At 47.6% G+C, this 14,133-nt stretch overlaps 1 protein-coding gene across 1 annotated transcript in view; it reads left to right on the forward strand.

Annotated features, from left to right (window-relative positions):
* The window catches only part of ctsh (cathepsin H), a 38,239-nt gene that overhangs the window by 11,671 nt on the left and 12,435 nt on the right, over positions 1 to 14,133 (forward strand). The window contains exons 5-7 of the mRNA XM_038813714.1: positions 3,804 to 3,908; positions 10,540 to 10,626; positions 10,709 to 10,764. Coding sequence (XP_038669642.1) covers positions 3,804 to 3,908; positions 10,540 to 10,626; positions 10,709 to 10,764 — 248 coding nt within the window. The remainder of the gene's footprint in view (positions 1 to 3,803; positions 3,909 to 10,539; positions 10,627 to 10,708; positions 10,765 to 14,133) is intronic.

The following is a 14,133-nucleotide window of genomic DNA, read 5'->3' on the forward strand; positions in this document are numbered from 1 at the left end:
GAATCCAGCCTGAGTACAGTAGGAAGTCTTACAACACCAGGTTAAAGTCCAACAGGTGCTTGTGTTTGAATCAAACCTGTTGGACTTTAACCTGGTGCTGTAAGACTTCTTACTGTGCCCACCCCAGTCCAACGCCGGCATCGCCACATCATCCAGCCTGAGTGGCCCAGCTTGCTGCCTGTAACTCACTGGAGCAGTCAAGAGTTAAATATCTCAGGCAGATACACAAATTATTGGTTCATTCACTTATGTTGGGACTCCGAGGTCTGTGGGGCTGGAATTGACCGCGCGCTCGCCTAGGGTGTCATAACAATGGTGAGAGTTGTCGGAGCTGCACTCATCCAGGCAAGTGGAGAGTATTCTATTACACTCCTGACTTGTGTCTTGTAGATGGTGGACAGGCTTCGGGGGGGGGGGGGGGGGGTTCAAGAAGTGAGTTACTTGCTGTAGGAGTCCTAGCCTTTGACCTGCTCTGGTAGCCACAGTACTAGCTAGTCTAGTTCAGTTTCTGATCAATGGTAATCCCCAGGATGTTGATTGTGGGGTTTCCAGCGATGGTCATGCCATTGAATGCCAAGGGGCAATGGTTAGATCCTCTCTTGTAGGAGAAGGTCATTGTCTGGCACTTGTGAGGCGTGAATATAACTTGCCTGGATATTGTCGAGGTCTTGCTGCATTTGGACATGGGCTGCGTCATTATCTGAAGAGTCGCAAATGGTGCTGAACATTGTACAGTCATCTGTGAACATCCCTATTTCTGACCTTATGATGGAAGGGAGGTCATTGATGATACAGCTGAAGATGGTTGGGGCCGAGGACACTACCCTGAGGAACTCCTGCAGTGATGTCCTGGAGCTGAGATGATTGACCTCCAACTACCAGAATCATTTTACGTTGTTCCAGGTATGACTCTGACCAGAAGAGAGTTTTGCCCCTGAATCCCACTGACCCCAGTTTACTTTGGGCTCTTTGTAGCCATACTCGGTCAGATGCTGCCTTGATGTCAAAGGACAGTCACTCTCACCTCACCTCTGGCATTCAGCTCTTTTGTCCATGTTCAAACCAAGGCTGTAATGAGGTCAGGAGCTGAGTGGCCCTGGCGGAACCCGAACTGAGCGTTCGCGAGCAGGTTATTGCTGAACTTGATAACACTGTTGAAGACTCCTTCCATCGCTTTGCCGATGATGGAGAGTAGACTGATAGGGCGGTAATTGGCTGGGTTGGATTTGTCCTTGTGTACAGGACACAGCTGGGCAACATTCCACATTGCTGAGTAGATGACAATGTTGTGACTGCACAGGAACAGCTTGGCTAAGGGTGCAGCAAGTTCAGGAGCACAAGTCCTCAGTACTATTGTCAGGGCTCCATATCCTTTGCAGTATCCAGTGCCTTCAGCCATTTCTTGATATCATGTGGAGTGAATGGTATTGGCTGAATACTGACTGTGATGCTGGGGACCTTCGGAGGAGAGCGAGATGGATCATCCTCTTGGCATTTCTGGCTGAAGATTATTGCAGATGCTTCAGCTTTGACTTTTGCACATATGTGCTGGGCTCCTCCATCATTGAGGATGGCCAATTGGGTTGCCAATATTTATCCCTAATCACAAAAAAAATGATTATTTGGTTGTTGTCACAGCTGTTTTTTGGTATGCACAAATTCATTGCCACGTTTCCTAAATTATAACAGTGACTATGCTTCAAAGGTACTTATTTGGCTGTAGACTTTGGGAATCTTGAGGCTTGTGAAAAATACTATATGAATGTAAGTCTTTCTTCTTTCCTTGCGCTGTGTCTGTCATGTTCTCTGCCTTATCTGTAAATGCAATGCTCAGTCTGAAGGTGTGGTATTCTGGACGATTCACTCAGGTTTAGTTATGTTCTTGGTTCTTTCCTTCTGTCTGCTTACTGCAATGTCTTAATATGGTCCAGCAATAACTAACCAGCTTGAACAAATGCTTGAAGCATGCCAATTGTGTACAGTATTCAATGTCTGTAGCTTTGTTTATGAAACAAACTTTAGATGGTGCCTAGCCATGGGTGAGAAGCTCTTTAAAGCTAATAGGATTGCCTAAAGAACATGAGAGCAGATGGGTCAGTGAATCCTGTCAGGTAAATAATTCAATGAGATACTGATATGGCTTTGGCTTGATTTCAAGAAAGTAAAGTAACCATTTGATGCTTTATTAAACAGCTCATTTTCCACAGCACTGGAAACTTACTGATCCAGGTTTAATTTCTTTAAAAGAATCTTCTCGCACAATGCTATTTCAGGTTGACGAAACTTCATTTTCTGTGAACGATTTGAGGTTTTACACAACAACAGTGACAGGGAATAAAGAAATGGGACCCAGAAGGTAACTCTGGGTCAACCAGAACCAACTGAAAATCATGACAGCCCACCCCGATTTTTGTCAGCCGACTTTAGATCATAGAATTTACAGTGCAGAAGGAGGCCATTCGGCCCATCGAGTCCGCACCGGCCCTTGGAAAGAGCACCTTACTCAAGCCCATGGCTGCACCCTATCCTGTAACCCAGTAACCCCACTCAACCTTTTTGGACATTAAGGGCAATTTAGCATGGCCAATCCACCTAACACGCACACTTTTGGATTGTGGGAGGAAACCGGAGCACCCGGAGGAAACCCACGCACACACAGGGAGAACGTGCAGACTCCGCACAGACAGTGACCCAGCCGGGAATCGAACCTGGAACCCTGGAGCTGTGAAGCAACTGTGCTATCATGCTGCCCCAGGTTACGTCCAGTTGCATTTTATTGGGAGCACTTAACTTGAACTGTTCATTAGAGTCACACTAGGACTCCAGTGCACTGATGAAGGAAGAGTAAAAGGGATGGTTGTGGCAGTGTGGAACGCAGAAGTGATTAAATGACAAAAGGAAATAGGAGATGACAATGTGACCAGCAAAGAAAGATTGGTCTAGAACAAAGAAAAAAGAAAAAGAACAAAGAAAAGTACAGCATAGGAGCAGGCCCTTCGGCCCTCCAAGCCTGTGCCGACCATGCTGCCCGTCTAAACTAAAACCTTCTACACTTCCTGAGTCCGTGTCCCTCTATTCCCATCCTATTCATGTATTTGTCAAGATGCCCCTTAAATGTCACTATGGTCTAGAGGAGTTGTAACAGGCAACAGCTGAATCATTGCCAGTACCTGCTGTCCAATAAATTGGGAACAGTGATGCTGATGTGAAATTATTGAAGCTGATATTTGAGCTCAGGAGGCCTAATCAAAAGATGAAATCTGATGCTTGAGCTTACGTTGAGCTCCATTTGAACAGCGTAAGAGGCCAAGGACAGAGATCGGAGAAGTGTGAGACCGAGAATTAAAATGGCAAGTGACTGGAGCTCAGAGTCATGCTTGCACACTGAATGGAGATGATCAACAAAGTGATCAACCAGTCAGCATTTGTCCCCAATGTAGAGGAATGCACATTGTGAGCAGAGAATACAGCATACTGAATTGAAAGAAGTAACAGTCGCAAATTAACCTGGAATTATGTTTTGGGAAGGAGGAAAGAGTAGGTGTTGCATGGGAAGATGTTGGGGAAATGGGAGGAGATGTTGAGGTAATGGTAGAGTGTAGCTGGGCGTTACGGAGAGTCCTTCACGGCCATCCTTACACTTACCACATGCCATGTCTCAAATTACTCACCTGGTGTATCCCAACCACAAAGGTTGCTGGACAATTTACAGCTCGGTCCCTGCTTGAGGGGGAATACCAGGACCGGGGCCACTCTAATTCCGGGATTAAACATTTTTTTATTCCTCTGCCTTTCCCCAACAGAACTGCTCAGCTACGCGAGGGAACCATCTCAGCAGCTCGGAGCTGCTTCCTCAGTTTGTCGACTGGAGACAAAAAGGAAATTACGTCACTCCGGTGAAGAATCAGGTAAAGATGATTAATTTACAGTCGCTGCATCGAGCACCAATCGAATGAAGCGGAAACACTGAAGCTGCTGGAAGTCCAAAGTGAAAACAGGAAAATGCTCAGCATGTCTGGCAACATCTGTGAAGAGAGAAATGAGAGTTAATGGACCTGATTTTAACACCCTCAAAACCTATTCCTTTACACAGGGAGAAAATCGGGCCCAAAGTTAAAGATTTTAAACAAATGCAGAGGCAGAAAACATTACAGACACTGCATCAACCTGTGAGTTGGAGGGGGTTGGGGCATATGGCAGCACTCACAGCAAACAGTCTAATTTACAACAGGTCGATCCTATTTACTAAAACAGAGTTTGTTTAAACAGCACACTACAGCAAACAGTCTACAGAGTCTATCAATAATAATAATTGCTTATTGTCACAAGTAGGCTTCAATGAAGTTACTATGAAAAGCCCCTAGTCGACACATTCTGGCGCCTGTTCGGGGAGGCTGGGACGGGAATTGAACCCGCGCTGCTGCCTTGTTCTGCATTGCAAACCAACTGTTTAGCCCACTGTGCTAAACTAACCCCTTAGAGTCTCAATGAACTGCAGCAAATAGAAATCCCAGTTGAAACTACTGCAATGCCTCCTGATTTTAAAACAGAATTAGTTTAATCGCGGTCTGTAGGTGTAATGGCGGGCACGGTAGCACACTGGTTAGCACTGTTGCTTCACAGCGCCAGGGTCCCGGGTTCGATTCCCGGCTTGGGTCACTGTCTGTGCGGAGTCTACACGTTCTCCCCGTGTCTGCGTGGGTTTCCTCCGGGTGCTCCGGTTTCCTCCCACAAGTCTCAAAAGACGTGCTGTTAGGTGAATTGAACATTCTGAATTCTCCCTCTGTGCACCCGAACAGGCGCCGGAATGTGGCAACTCGGGGCTTTTCACAGTAACTTCATTGCAATGTTAATGTAAGCCTACTTGTGACAATAATAAAGATTATTAGAATTATTATTATTAGAATTGTCAGCGTAATTAACCAATGATTCTTGCCATGAGTAGCATTGGAGCTCCAGGCAACTGGAAAGGTAGGAGAGAGAGAGAGAGAGACAGAACAAAAGGCAGAGGGTTAAAAACGTGGCGAGCAAGAGTAAATTAATAACAAAACAGAGGATAGAGCAAAGCAATAAAGGAGGTGACAATGAAACAATAGTAATCCACTGAGCCACAGTGATCAAGAGGCCCCAGTCCAGGCTGTTGGTTAGGGCCAGGCTAAATCAGGAGGCCCCAGTCCAGGCTGTTGGTTAGGGCCAGGTTAGTCATTCTCTCAAGGCCCACAATGGTTGAGCCAAGAAACTCTGGGCAGCGAAAGTGAAAAGGAACTGTTCCCATTCGCCATCTAGCAGCTGGGGCAGGGAGACATGGTCATTGGCCGGGGACTGGATCATTCTTTTTTTTAAAATATAATTTTTATTGGAATTTTTTACAGAAAATATAAAACATAACGACAAACAATGAAATGCAACAAAATAACCCATAATAACTGTAACACCCCCAGACCATATGTATCCCATCCCCCCACCCCCCAACCCCAATGAACAACAAAAGAACTTAAAAATAAATTAAAATTAAATAAACAAACATAGTCATTGTCCCCCCCCCCCCCTCCCCCCCCCCATTCCCTCCCCCTTCCCCCCCTCCCCCCCGGGTTGCTGCTGCTACTGTCCCCGTACCCTATCGTTGAGCCAGAAAGTCGAGAAAAGGTTGCCACTGCCTAAAGAACCCTTGTACCGATCCTCTCAGGGCGAATTTGACCTTCTCGAGCTTAATGAAACCCGCCATGTCATTGATCCAGGTCTCCACGCTTGGGGGCCTCGCATCCTTCCATTGTAGCAAGATCCTTCGCCGGGCTACTAGGGACGCAAAGGCCAGCACACCGGCCTCTTTCGCCTCCTGCACTCCCGGCTCCATCCCAACCCCAAAAATCGCGAGTCCCCATCCTGGCTTGACCCTGGATCCCACCACCCTCGACACCGTCCTCGCCACCCCCTTCCAGAACTCCTCCAGTGCCGGGCATGCCCAGAACATATGGGCATGGTTCGCTGGACTCCCCGAGCACCTGACACACCTGTCTTCACCCCCAAAGAACCTACTCATCCTCGTCGCAGTCATGTGGGCCCGGTGCAGCACCTTGAATTGGATGAGGCTAAGCCGCGCACGCGAGGAGGAAGAATTAACCCTCTCCAGAGCATCAGCCCATGTCCCGTCTTCGATCTGTTCCTCCAGTTCCCCCTCCCACTTAGCTTTCAGCTCCTCTACTGATGCCTCCTCCGCCTCCTGCATAACCTTGTAGATATCAGATATCTTCCCCTCTCCGACCCAGACCCCCAAAAGCACCCTGTCGCTCACCCCCCTCGCAGGAAGCGAAGGGAATCCCTCCACCTGCCGCCTAGCAAATGCCTTTACCTGCAGATACCTGAACATGTTCCCCGGGGGAGCCCAAATTTCTCCTCCAACTCCCCCAGGCTCGCAAACCTCCCATCAATAAACAGGTCCCTCAGCTGTCTGATGCCCGCTCTGTGCCAACTCTGAAATCCCCCATCAATGTTCCCCGGGACGAACCTATGGTTCCCCCTTAACGGAGCCTCCATCGAGCCCCCCACTTCTCCCCTATGTCGCCTCCACTGCCCCCAAATCTTGAGGGTAGCCGCCACCACCGGACTCGTGGTATACCTCGTAGGAGGGAGCGGCCACGGCGCCGTTACCAGGGCCCCCAGGCTTGTATCTCCACAGTACGCCCTCTCCATCCGTTTCCATGCTGCCCCCTCCCCCTCCATTATCCACTTGCGCACCATCGACACATTGGCCGCCCAATAATACCCCGAGAGATTGGGTAACGCCAGCCCCCCCCCCCATCTCTACCCTGCTCCAAGAAGACCCTCTTCACCCTCGGGGTCCCATGCGCCCAAACAAAGCTCATGATGCTGCTAGTCACCCTTCTAAAAAAGGCCCTAGGGATAAAGATGGGCAAACACTGAAAAAGGAACAAGAACCTCGGGAGAACCGTCATTTTGATGGACTGCACTCTACCCGCCAACGATAGCGGCACCATGTCCCACCTTTTAAATTCCTCCTCCATCTGCTCCACCAGCCTGGTAAAATTAAGCTTATGGAGAGTCCCCCAACTCCTGGCCACCTGCACCCCCAGGTATCTGAAACTCTTCACTGCCCTCTTAAACGGGAGCCTCCCAATTCCCTCCTCCTGATCACCCGGGTGTACTACAAATACCTCACTCTTGCCTAAATTTAACTTATAGCCCGAGAAGCCCCCAAATTCCGCTAACAGCTCCATCACCCCCGGCATTCCCCCTTCTGGATCCGCCACATACAACAGCAGGTCGTCCGCATACAGCGATACCCGATGTTCCTCCCCACCCCGCACCAGACCCCTCCATCTCCCTGACTCCCTCAACGCCATAGCCAAAGGTTCAATCGCCAGTGCAAAGAGCAAGGGGGACAGGGGGCACCCCTGCCTGGTCCCACGGTAGAGCCTAAAGTACTCCGATCTCCTTCCATTGGTAACTACACTTGCCATCGGAGCCACGTAGAGCAGCCTCACCCATTTGATGAATCCCTCCCCGAATCCAAACCGCTCCAGCACCTCCCACAGGTACCCCCACTCAACTCTATCAAACGCTTTCTCCGCATCCAGCGCCACCACTATCTCCGCCTCCCCCTCCACTGCCGGCATCATAATAACATTTAGCAGTCTCCGCACATTGGACTGGATCATTCTTGATTACAATGCCCTCTACAGAAATGCAGCCAGCGACCCTGTCACTGCTGGGGTTAGTACTATAAAGACAAATTAAGCAAATATAGAGGGGGGAAAACAAATACAATGAGGAAGAAAGACTAGCAGGCAACACAGCTGTTTAGAGAATCAGAAAGTCTTTTAGAAGATGAAGGAACAGGAGGAGGCCATTCAGCCACTTGAACCTGTTCTACCATCCAGTTAATTTAGGGCAGATCTACATCTTAACTTCATTTGCCTGCCACGGTTGCATAACCCTTAATAATCTCGCCCAACCAAAGTCTATGGTGGAGATTCTGAAAATGGACTTTTCCTCAGTTTTCAGTTTGTGTGAGAGTGAGTTCTGAGTGCGTTGGGTCACTTAATTCCCCTCATATATTTGTTTGTCTGACTAACAATGACATAGACAGAAGGCTATATGCTTCATATAGCATAGCATAGGTGGCTGGAAATGTATTGATACAAATACACAAGACGCACATTAATCAGCACACTGATACCCGTTGATATGGGCCCATTATTTGAGGCTACAAAAAGGGAGGAGGCCATTCAGCCTTATTATTATTCTGCCCCTCTAGCCTATCGTGCCAATTCATTGCTGGTCAAAAACTATGCTCTTGACACATGTTCTGTGAGTATTAATGTGTTTTCAGGAGTTGAATTTCAGTCAGTGTTTACTGAGACTTATGGATATCTGTGCACACAAACATGCCCCACATTCACACTGGTCAGGCAGAGCATGTGTGATTAAACATGTCCTCCCTTCCACAGCCATGTAATTTCCCACGCGAGCCAAAAACACTGGGTCAATTCCTCTCTGGTTAATTCCTCTCTGACCCCCTCAAGAGATCAAAGTCGAGGAGATGGTACTGCCCAAGACACTGATCTAGATGATGTGATCAGCCCCAGTCAGGAATCGGTTCCTTTGCAACCAACCAGCAACACATTCCAGGTCCTGGCGACTCTCTCTTGGGAAAAGAAGAGCTTTCCAATATCCTATTCTTACTCTTCCACAGTTTAAACTCAATGGCCGGGATTCTCCGCCGGCGTGATTCTCTGGTAGGCCTGCGTCCGGGATCTTCCCGACGGCGTGGGGCTGCCCCACAATGGGAAACCCCATTGGCCGACCAGTGTAACGGAGAATCCCGCCGGCCGGCCGGGGCAGAAATGTGGCGCGGCGGGGCGTCTCCAGATCCGCCCCATTCTGTTAAAGTGTCATTATCTAGAAACAGGGACTCGATCCAATTATTTTGTAGAGCTGCAGCAGGCAACATTCCTTTCTGTTTCTTTTGGAGTGAGTTCGTGATTTATTTAAGTGCATGTCCCCTTTAAATTTTTTTGCCCAGCTGCACCCATGCGGCAAATTAAGGGAACTGAATTGTGCGGCTTACAGGTAACATTGGCAGAAGTTCATTGGTTAATCAACTGTGTTTGACAACCGTATTTATATCTTGCCTTTAGCATAATCCTGCGGAAGGATTTGGACAGGCCAGGAGAGTGGGCAAAGAAGTGGCAGATGGAAAACAATGTGGAAAAGTGTGAGGATATGCGCGTTGGAAGGAGGAATGGAGGCAGAGACTATTTTCTAAATGGGCATATGCTTAGGAAATCAGAAGCACAAAGGGACTTGAGCGACCTTGTTCACGATTCTCTTAAGGTTAACCATGATGTGGAGATGCCGTTGTTAGACTGGGGTGAGCACAGTAAAAAGTCTTACAACACCAAGTTAAAGTCCAAAAGGTTTGTTTCACTGCTCTGGATGAATGCCCTGAAAGCTAGTGTTTTGAAACAAACCTGTTGGACTTTAACCTGGTGTTGTAAGACTTCTTACTTAAGGTTAATGTGCAGGTTCATTTGGCAGTTCGGAAGGCAAATGCAATGTTAGTATTCATGTCAAGAGGGCTAGAATACAAGACCAGGGATGTACTTCTGAGGCTGTATAAGGCACTGGTCAGACTCCATTTGGAGTATTGTGAGCAGTTTTGGGCCCTGTATCTAAGGAAGGATATGCTGGCCTTGGAAAGGGTCCAGAGGAGGTTCACAAGAATGATCCCTGGAATGAAGAACCTGTCGTAAGAGGAACGTTTGAGGACTCTGGGTCTGTACTCATTGAGTTTAGAAAGATAAGGAGGGAATCTTCGAAACTTACAGGATACTGCGTGGCCTGGATAGAGTGGACGTGGAGAGGATGTTTCCACTTGTAGGAAAACCTAGAACCAAAGGACACAATCTCAGACTAAAGGGACAATCCTTTAAAACAGAGATGAGGATGAATTTCTTCAGCCACAGGGTGGTGAATCTGTGGAACTCTTTGCCACAGAAGGCTGTGGAGGCCAAATCACTGAGTGTCTTTAAGACAGAGATAGATTGGTTCTTGATTAATCAGGGGTTATGGGGAGAAGGCAGGTGAATGGGGATGGGAAAAATATCAGCCATGATTGATTGAATGGCGGAGCAGACTCGATGGGCCGAGTGGCCTAATTCTGCTTCTATGCCTTCTGGTCTTAGTAAAATGTCACAAGGCACTTACCAGGATTGTGACCAGATAAAAATGACATTGAATCACAGAAGGAGATATTATGTCAGTTGGTCAAAGTAGCAAGTTTTAGGGTATCAATTAAAGATGAATAGAAAGGTAGAGGAGGTTGGGGAGGAATTTCAGGAGCTTCGGGCTCAAGCAGCTGAAGGCACGCCCAGCAGTCAGGTGTGAAGGGAATCGGTGAGGCCCAGGTAAATGGACCCAGCACCACACATTATGTAGCTTTAAGCTTGAAATCGCACACAGGTGTCCACTTTGTTCCTGTTTGCAGTCTGAGTTATTTCTGGATTGTTTTCTACGCAGGGTGGGTGTGGAAGCTGCTGGACCTTCTCGACCACGGGATGCTTGGAATCGGTGATTGCAATAAAGTCAGGAAAGCTAGTTCCACTGGTAAGTGTTGCACAAAACTCTGTCAACCTTCGGAATGATATTATTACTGGAATAGATTTTGATATCTTCAATCTTTCCATAGGCGGAACAACAACTTGTAGACTGTGCAAAGAACTTTAAAAACCACGGGTGCGACGGGTGAGTGAATCAGTGCCACACTCAGTTTCCAAAGATGTATTTTTGAACATAGGAAGAAGAGGTGACATTAGGGGGTCATTTCTTCAAAATGAATGTTCGTTTGCCTTGCCTTACCCCTCCCTCGTCACACAACCTCCAAGTGGGTGAAACCTTTGTGATTTTTTTAATGCTTTTATTCGCCATTTTCACATTTTACTTCAAAATTTACACCCCACCAACAATCAGTAAACGGTAACAGCTACAAAGTCAATACCCTTAACATCAACAACGATCCCATCCTCCCACCACCCCATCCAATGGCCCACCTGTCAATATATCCATCCAATAAAACAAACCCTCCCTCGGTGGGAAAAAAAAGGCGAAAAAGAGAAAGGAGTCCGGAATCGCCCATGGTCACCATTAACCTATAGAGTCGTTCCACGCCCCCCCCCCCCCCCCCCCCCCCACCCCCCGACTACACTCAATGCCATCCAACCTCCAAGAGAGTACCGTAAATGACACCCAAGAGTCCTCAATCCTCAAATTCTGTCGCCTGGATCTGTTTTCCAGGTCTTCCATTTTGCCTCACAGATCCTTGTTGATCTCTATCACCTTCCGCATCTCCTTCCCCATCGACGTAAGTTGATCACTGTGCTGCAATAATGTCTCTTCCACTTCCTTCAGCGCCTCGCCTTGCTCCCGCACCTCCGCCACTGCGCTCGCCACCGCCGTCCTCACTGGAATAGTCGCCTCCTCCACCAGCGCTTTCAAAACCACCCCATCTCCTTCCTCATTGCCTCCAAGTGTTTTTGTAAATTGCTTCTCGATTTCCACGGCCATCACCGTAGTTATTTCTTCAGCCATAAGCAATGCGGCCTCCCCGGTGCTCCAGCCTCCATTTTCTTTACTGACCTCACGGTGACCTTTCCACTCCGCTTTCAGCCGCTTTTTTCACGGCCGTTTGTTTTGCTGATCTTCGACATTTCCCCTCCCTGTGCTGTCTCCTGACTTTTGCTGCCTCCGCTGCCCTTAGGCTCTCCTTCATTGGCAGTTGTATAGAATATAAAAGTAAGGATATAATGTTGGAATTGTATTAAAAGGCGGGTGAGGCCACAGCTGGAGTATTGTCTGCAGTTCTGGTCACCACATTACAGGAAGAACGTTATAGCTCTGGAGAGAGAGCAGAGGAGGTTTACAAGAATGTTGCCGGGGCTAGAAAGGTGTGGCTACGAGGAGAGATTGGATAGCTTGAGGCTATTTTCCTTGGAACAAAGAAGGCTGAGGGGTGGCTTGGTTGAGGTGTACAAGTTTATGAGGGGAAGAATTCTAGAACCAAGGGACATAGATTCAAGATAAGTGGCAGACGGCGGAGAGGGGGCATGGGGAAGAACCTTTTTACACAGAGGGTAGTGGATGGCTGGAATTCGCTGCCCGAGTTGGTGGTGGAGGCAGAGACCCCAAACTCTTTTTTAAAAGTACCTGGATCTGCACCTTAAGTGGTGTAAGCTACAGGGTTATGGACCGGTGCAGAAACCTGGGATTAGAAAGGGCACCTGGGCGTCCACAAGTTGACATGCACAAAAATGGGCCAAATGGCCTCCTTCTGTGCTGTAACTTTTCTGTGGTTCATTTCCATACCAAGGGGAGACCATCCATTGTAATGTAATAAATTCTGCCTCAGAACAAAACCATGCTATTGTTAGGATGCTGGTAAAACTGTGAGGAAATGTTACTGCACACAGGAGTGATAACATTGACTCATAGGCATATTTTATGTTAAAACAAACTTTAGTTTAAACACAGGATTAACCACATTAACAACAAAAGAAAGAGGTTTACAGTTAACAGTTACAACAGTTCTTAAGTAAAAGAGAAAATTTTAACTTACTTCTTCAACCTGCCACTACATTCCAATTAAGCAAACCAATAGATATCTTAAAGGCAGGTTTCTATTTGGTTTTTTTCTGTGCAGGGTCTATGGAGAGAGAACCTTTTGGGACCAAACTGAAACACCTCTATGCAGATGATTTGATTTGATTTATTATTGTCACATGTATTAGTATACAGTGAAAAGTATTGTTTCTTGCATGTTGTACAGACAATGCATACCGTACATCGGGAAGGGAGGAGAGACTGCAGAATATAATGTTACAGTTATAGCGAGGTGTAGAGAAAAGATTAACTTAATGCGAGGTAGGTCCATTCAAAAGTCTGATGGCAGCAGGGAAGAAGCTGTTCTTGAGTCGGTTGGTACGTGACCTCAAACTTTGGTATCTTTTTCCTGACTGAAGAAGGTGGAAGAGAGTATGTCAGGGGTGCGTGGGGCCCTTAATTATGCTGGCTGCCTTTCTGAGGCAGCGGGAATTATAGATAGAGTCAATGGATGGGAGGCTGGTTTGGGTGATGGACTGGGCTACATTCACTACCTTTTGTAGTTTCCTGCGGTGTTGGGCAGAGCAGGCTCCATACCAAGCTGTGATACAACCAGAAAGAATGCTTTCTATGGCGCATCTGTAGGAGGTGGTGAGGGTCGTAGCTGACATGCCAAATTTCCTGAGTCTTCTGAGAAAGTAGAGTAATTGGTGGGCTTTCTTAACTATAGTGTCGGCATGGGGGGACCAGGACAGGCTGTTGGTGATCTGTACACCTAAAAACATGAAGCTCTCGACCCTTTCTACTTTGTTCCTTGATGTAGACAGGGGCATGTTCTCCACTACGCTTCCTGAAGTCGATGACAATCTCCTTTGTTTTGTTGACATTGAGGGAGAGATTATTGTCGTCGCACCAGTTCACCAGATTCTCTATCTCATTCCTGTACTCTGTCTCGTCATTGTTTGAAATCCGACCCACTACGGTGGTGTCATCAGCAAATTTGAAAATCGGGTTGATGGGGAATTTGGCCACACAGTCATAGGTGTATAAGGAGTATAGTAGGGGGCTGAGGACACAGCCTTGTGGGGCACCGGTGCTGAGGATGATCGTGGAAGAGGTGTTGTTGCCTATCTTTACTGATTGTGGCCTGTGGGTTAGAAAGTTCAGGATCCAGTCGCAGAGGGAGGAGTCGAGGCAAAGGCTACGGGGTTTGGAGATGAGTTTCGTAGGAATGATGGCATTGAAGGTTGAGCTGTAGTCGATAAATAGGAGTCTGACATAGGTGTCTTTGTTATCTAGGTGTTCCAGGGTAGAGTGCAGGGCCAGGGAGGTGGCATTTGCTGTGGACCTGTTGCAGCGGTAGGCGAACTGTAGTGGATCAAGGCAATCTGGGAGGCTGGAATTGATTCGTGCCATGACTAACCTTTCGAAGCACTTCATGATGATGGATGTCAGAGCCACTGGACAATAGTCATTAATCATCATAGAATTTACAGTGCAGAAGGAGGCCATTCGGCC

The sequence above is a fragment of the Scyliorhinus canicula genome, chromosome 12 (genome assembly GCF_902713615.1).
Source record: "Scyliorhinus canicula chromosome 12, sScyCan1.1, whole genome shotgun sequence".
Lineage (NCBI taxonomy): Eukaryota > Metazoa > Chordata > Chondrichthyes > Carcharhiniformes > Scyliorhinidae > Scyliorhinus > Scyliorhinus canicula.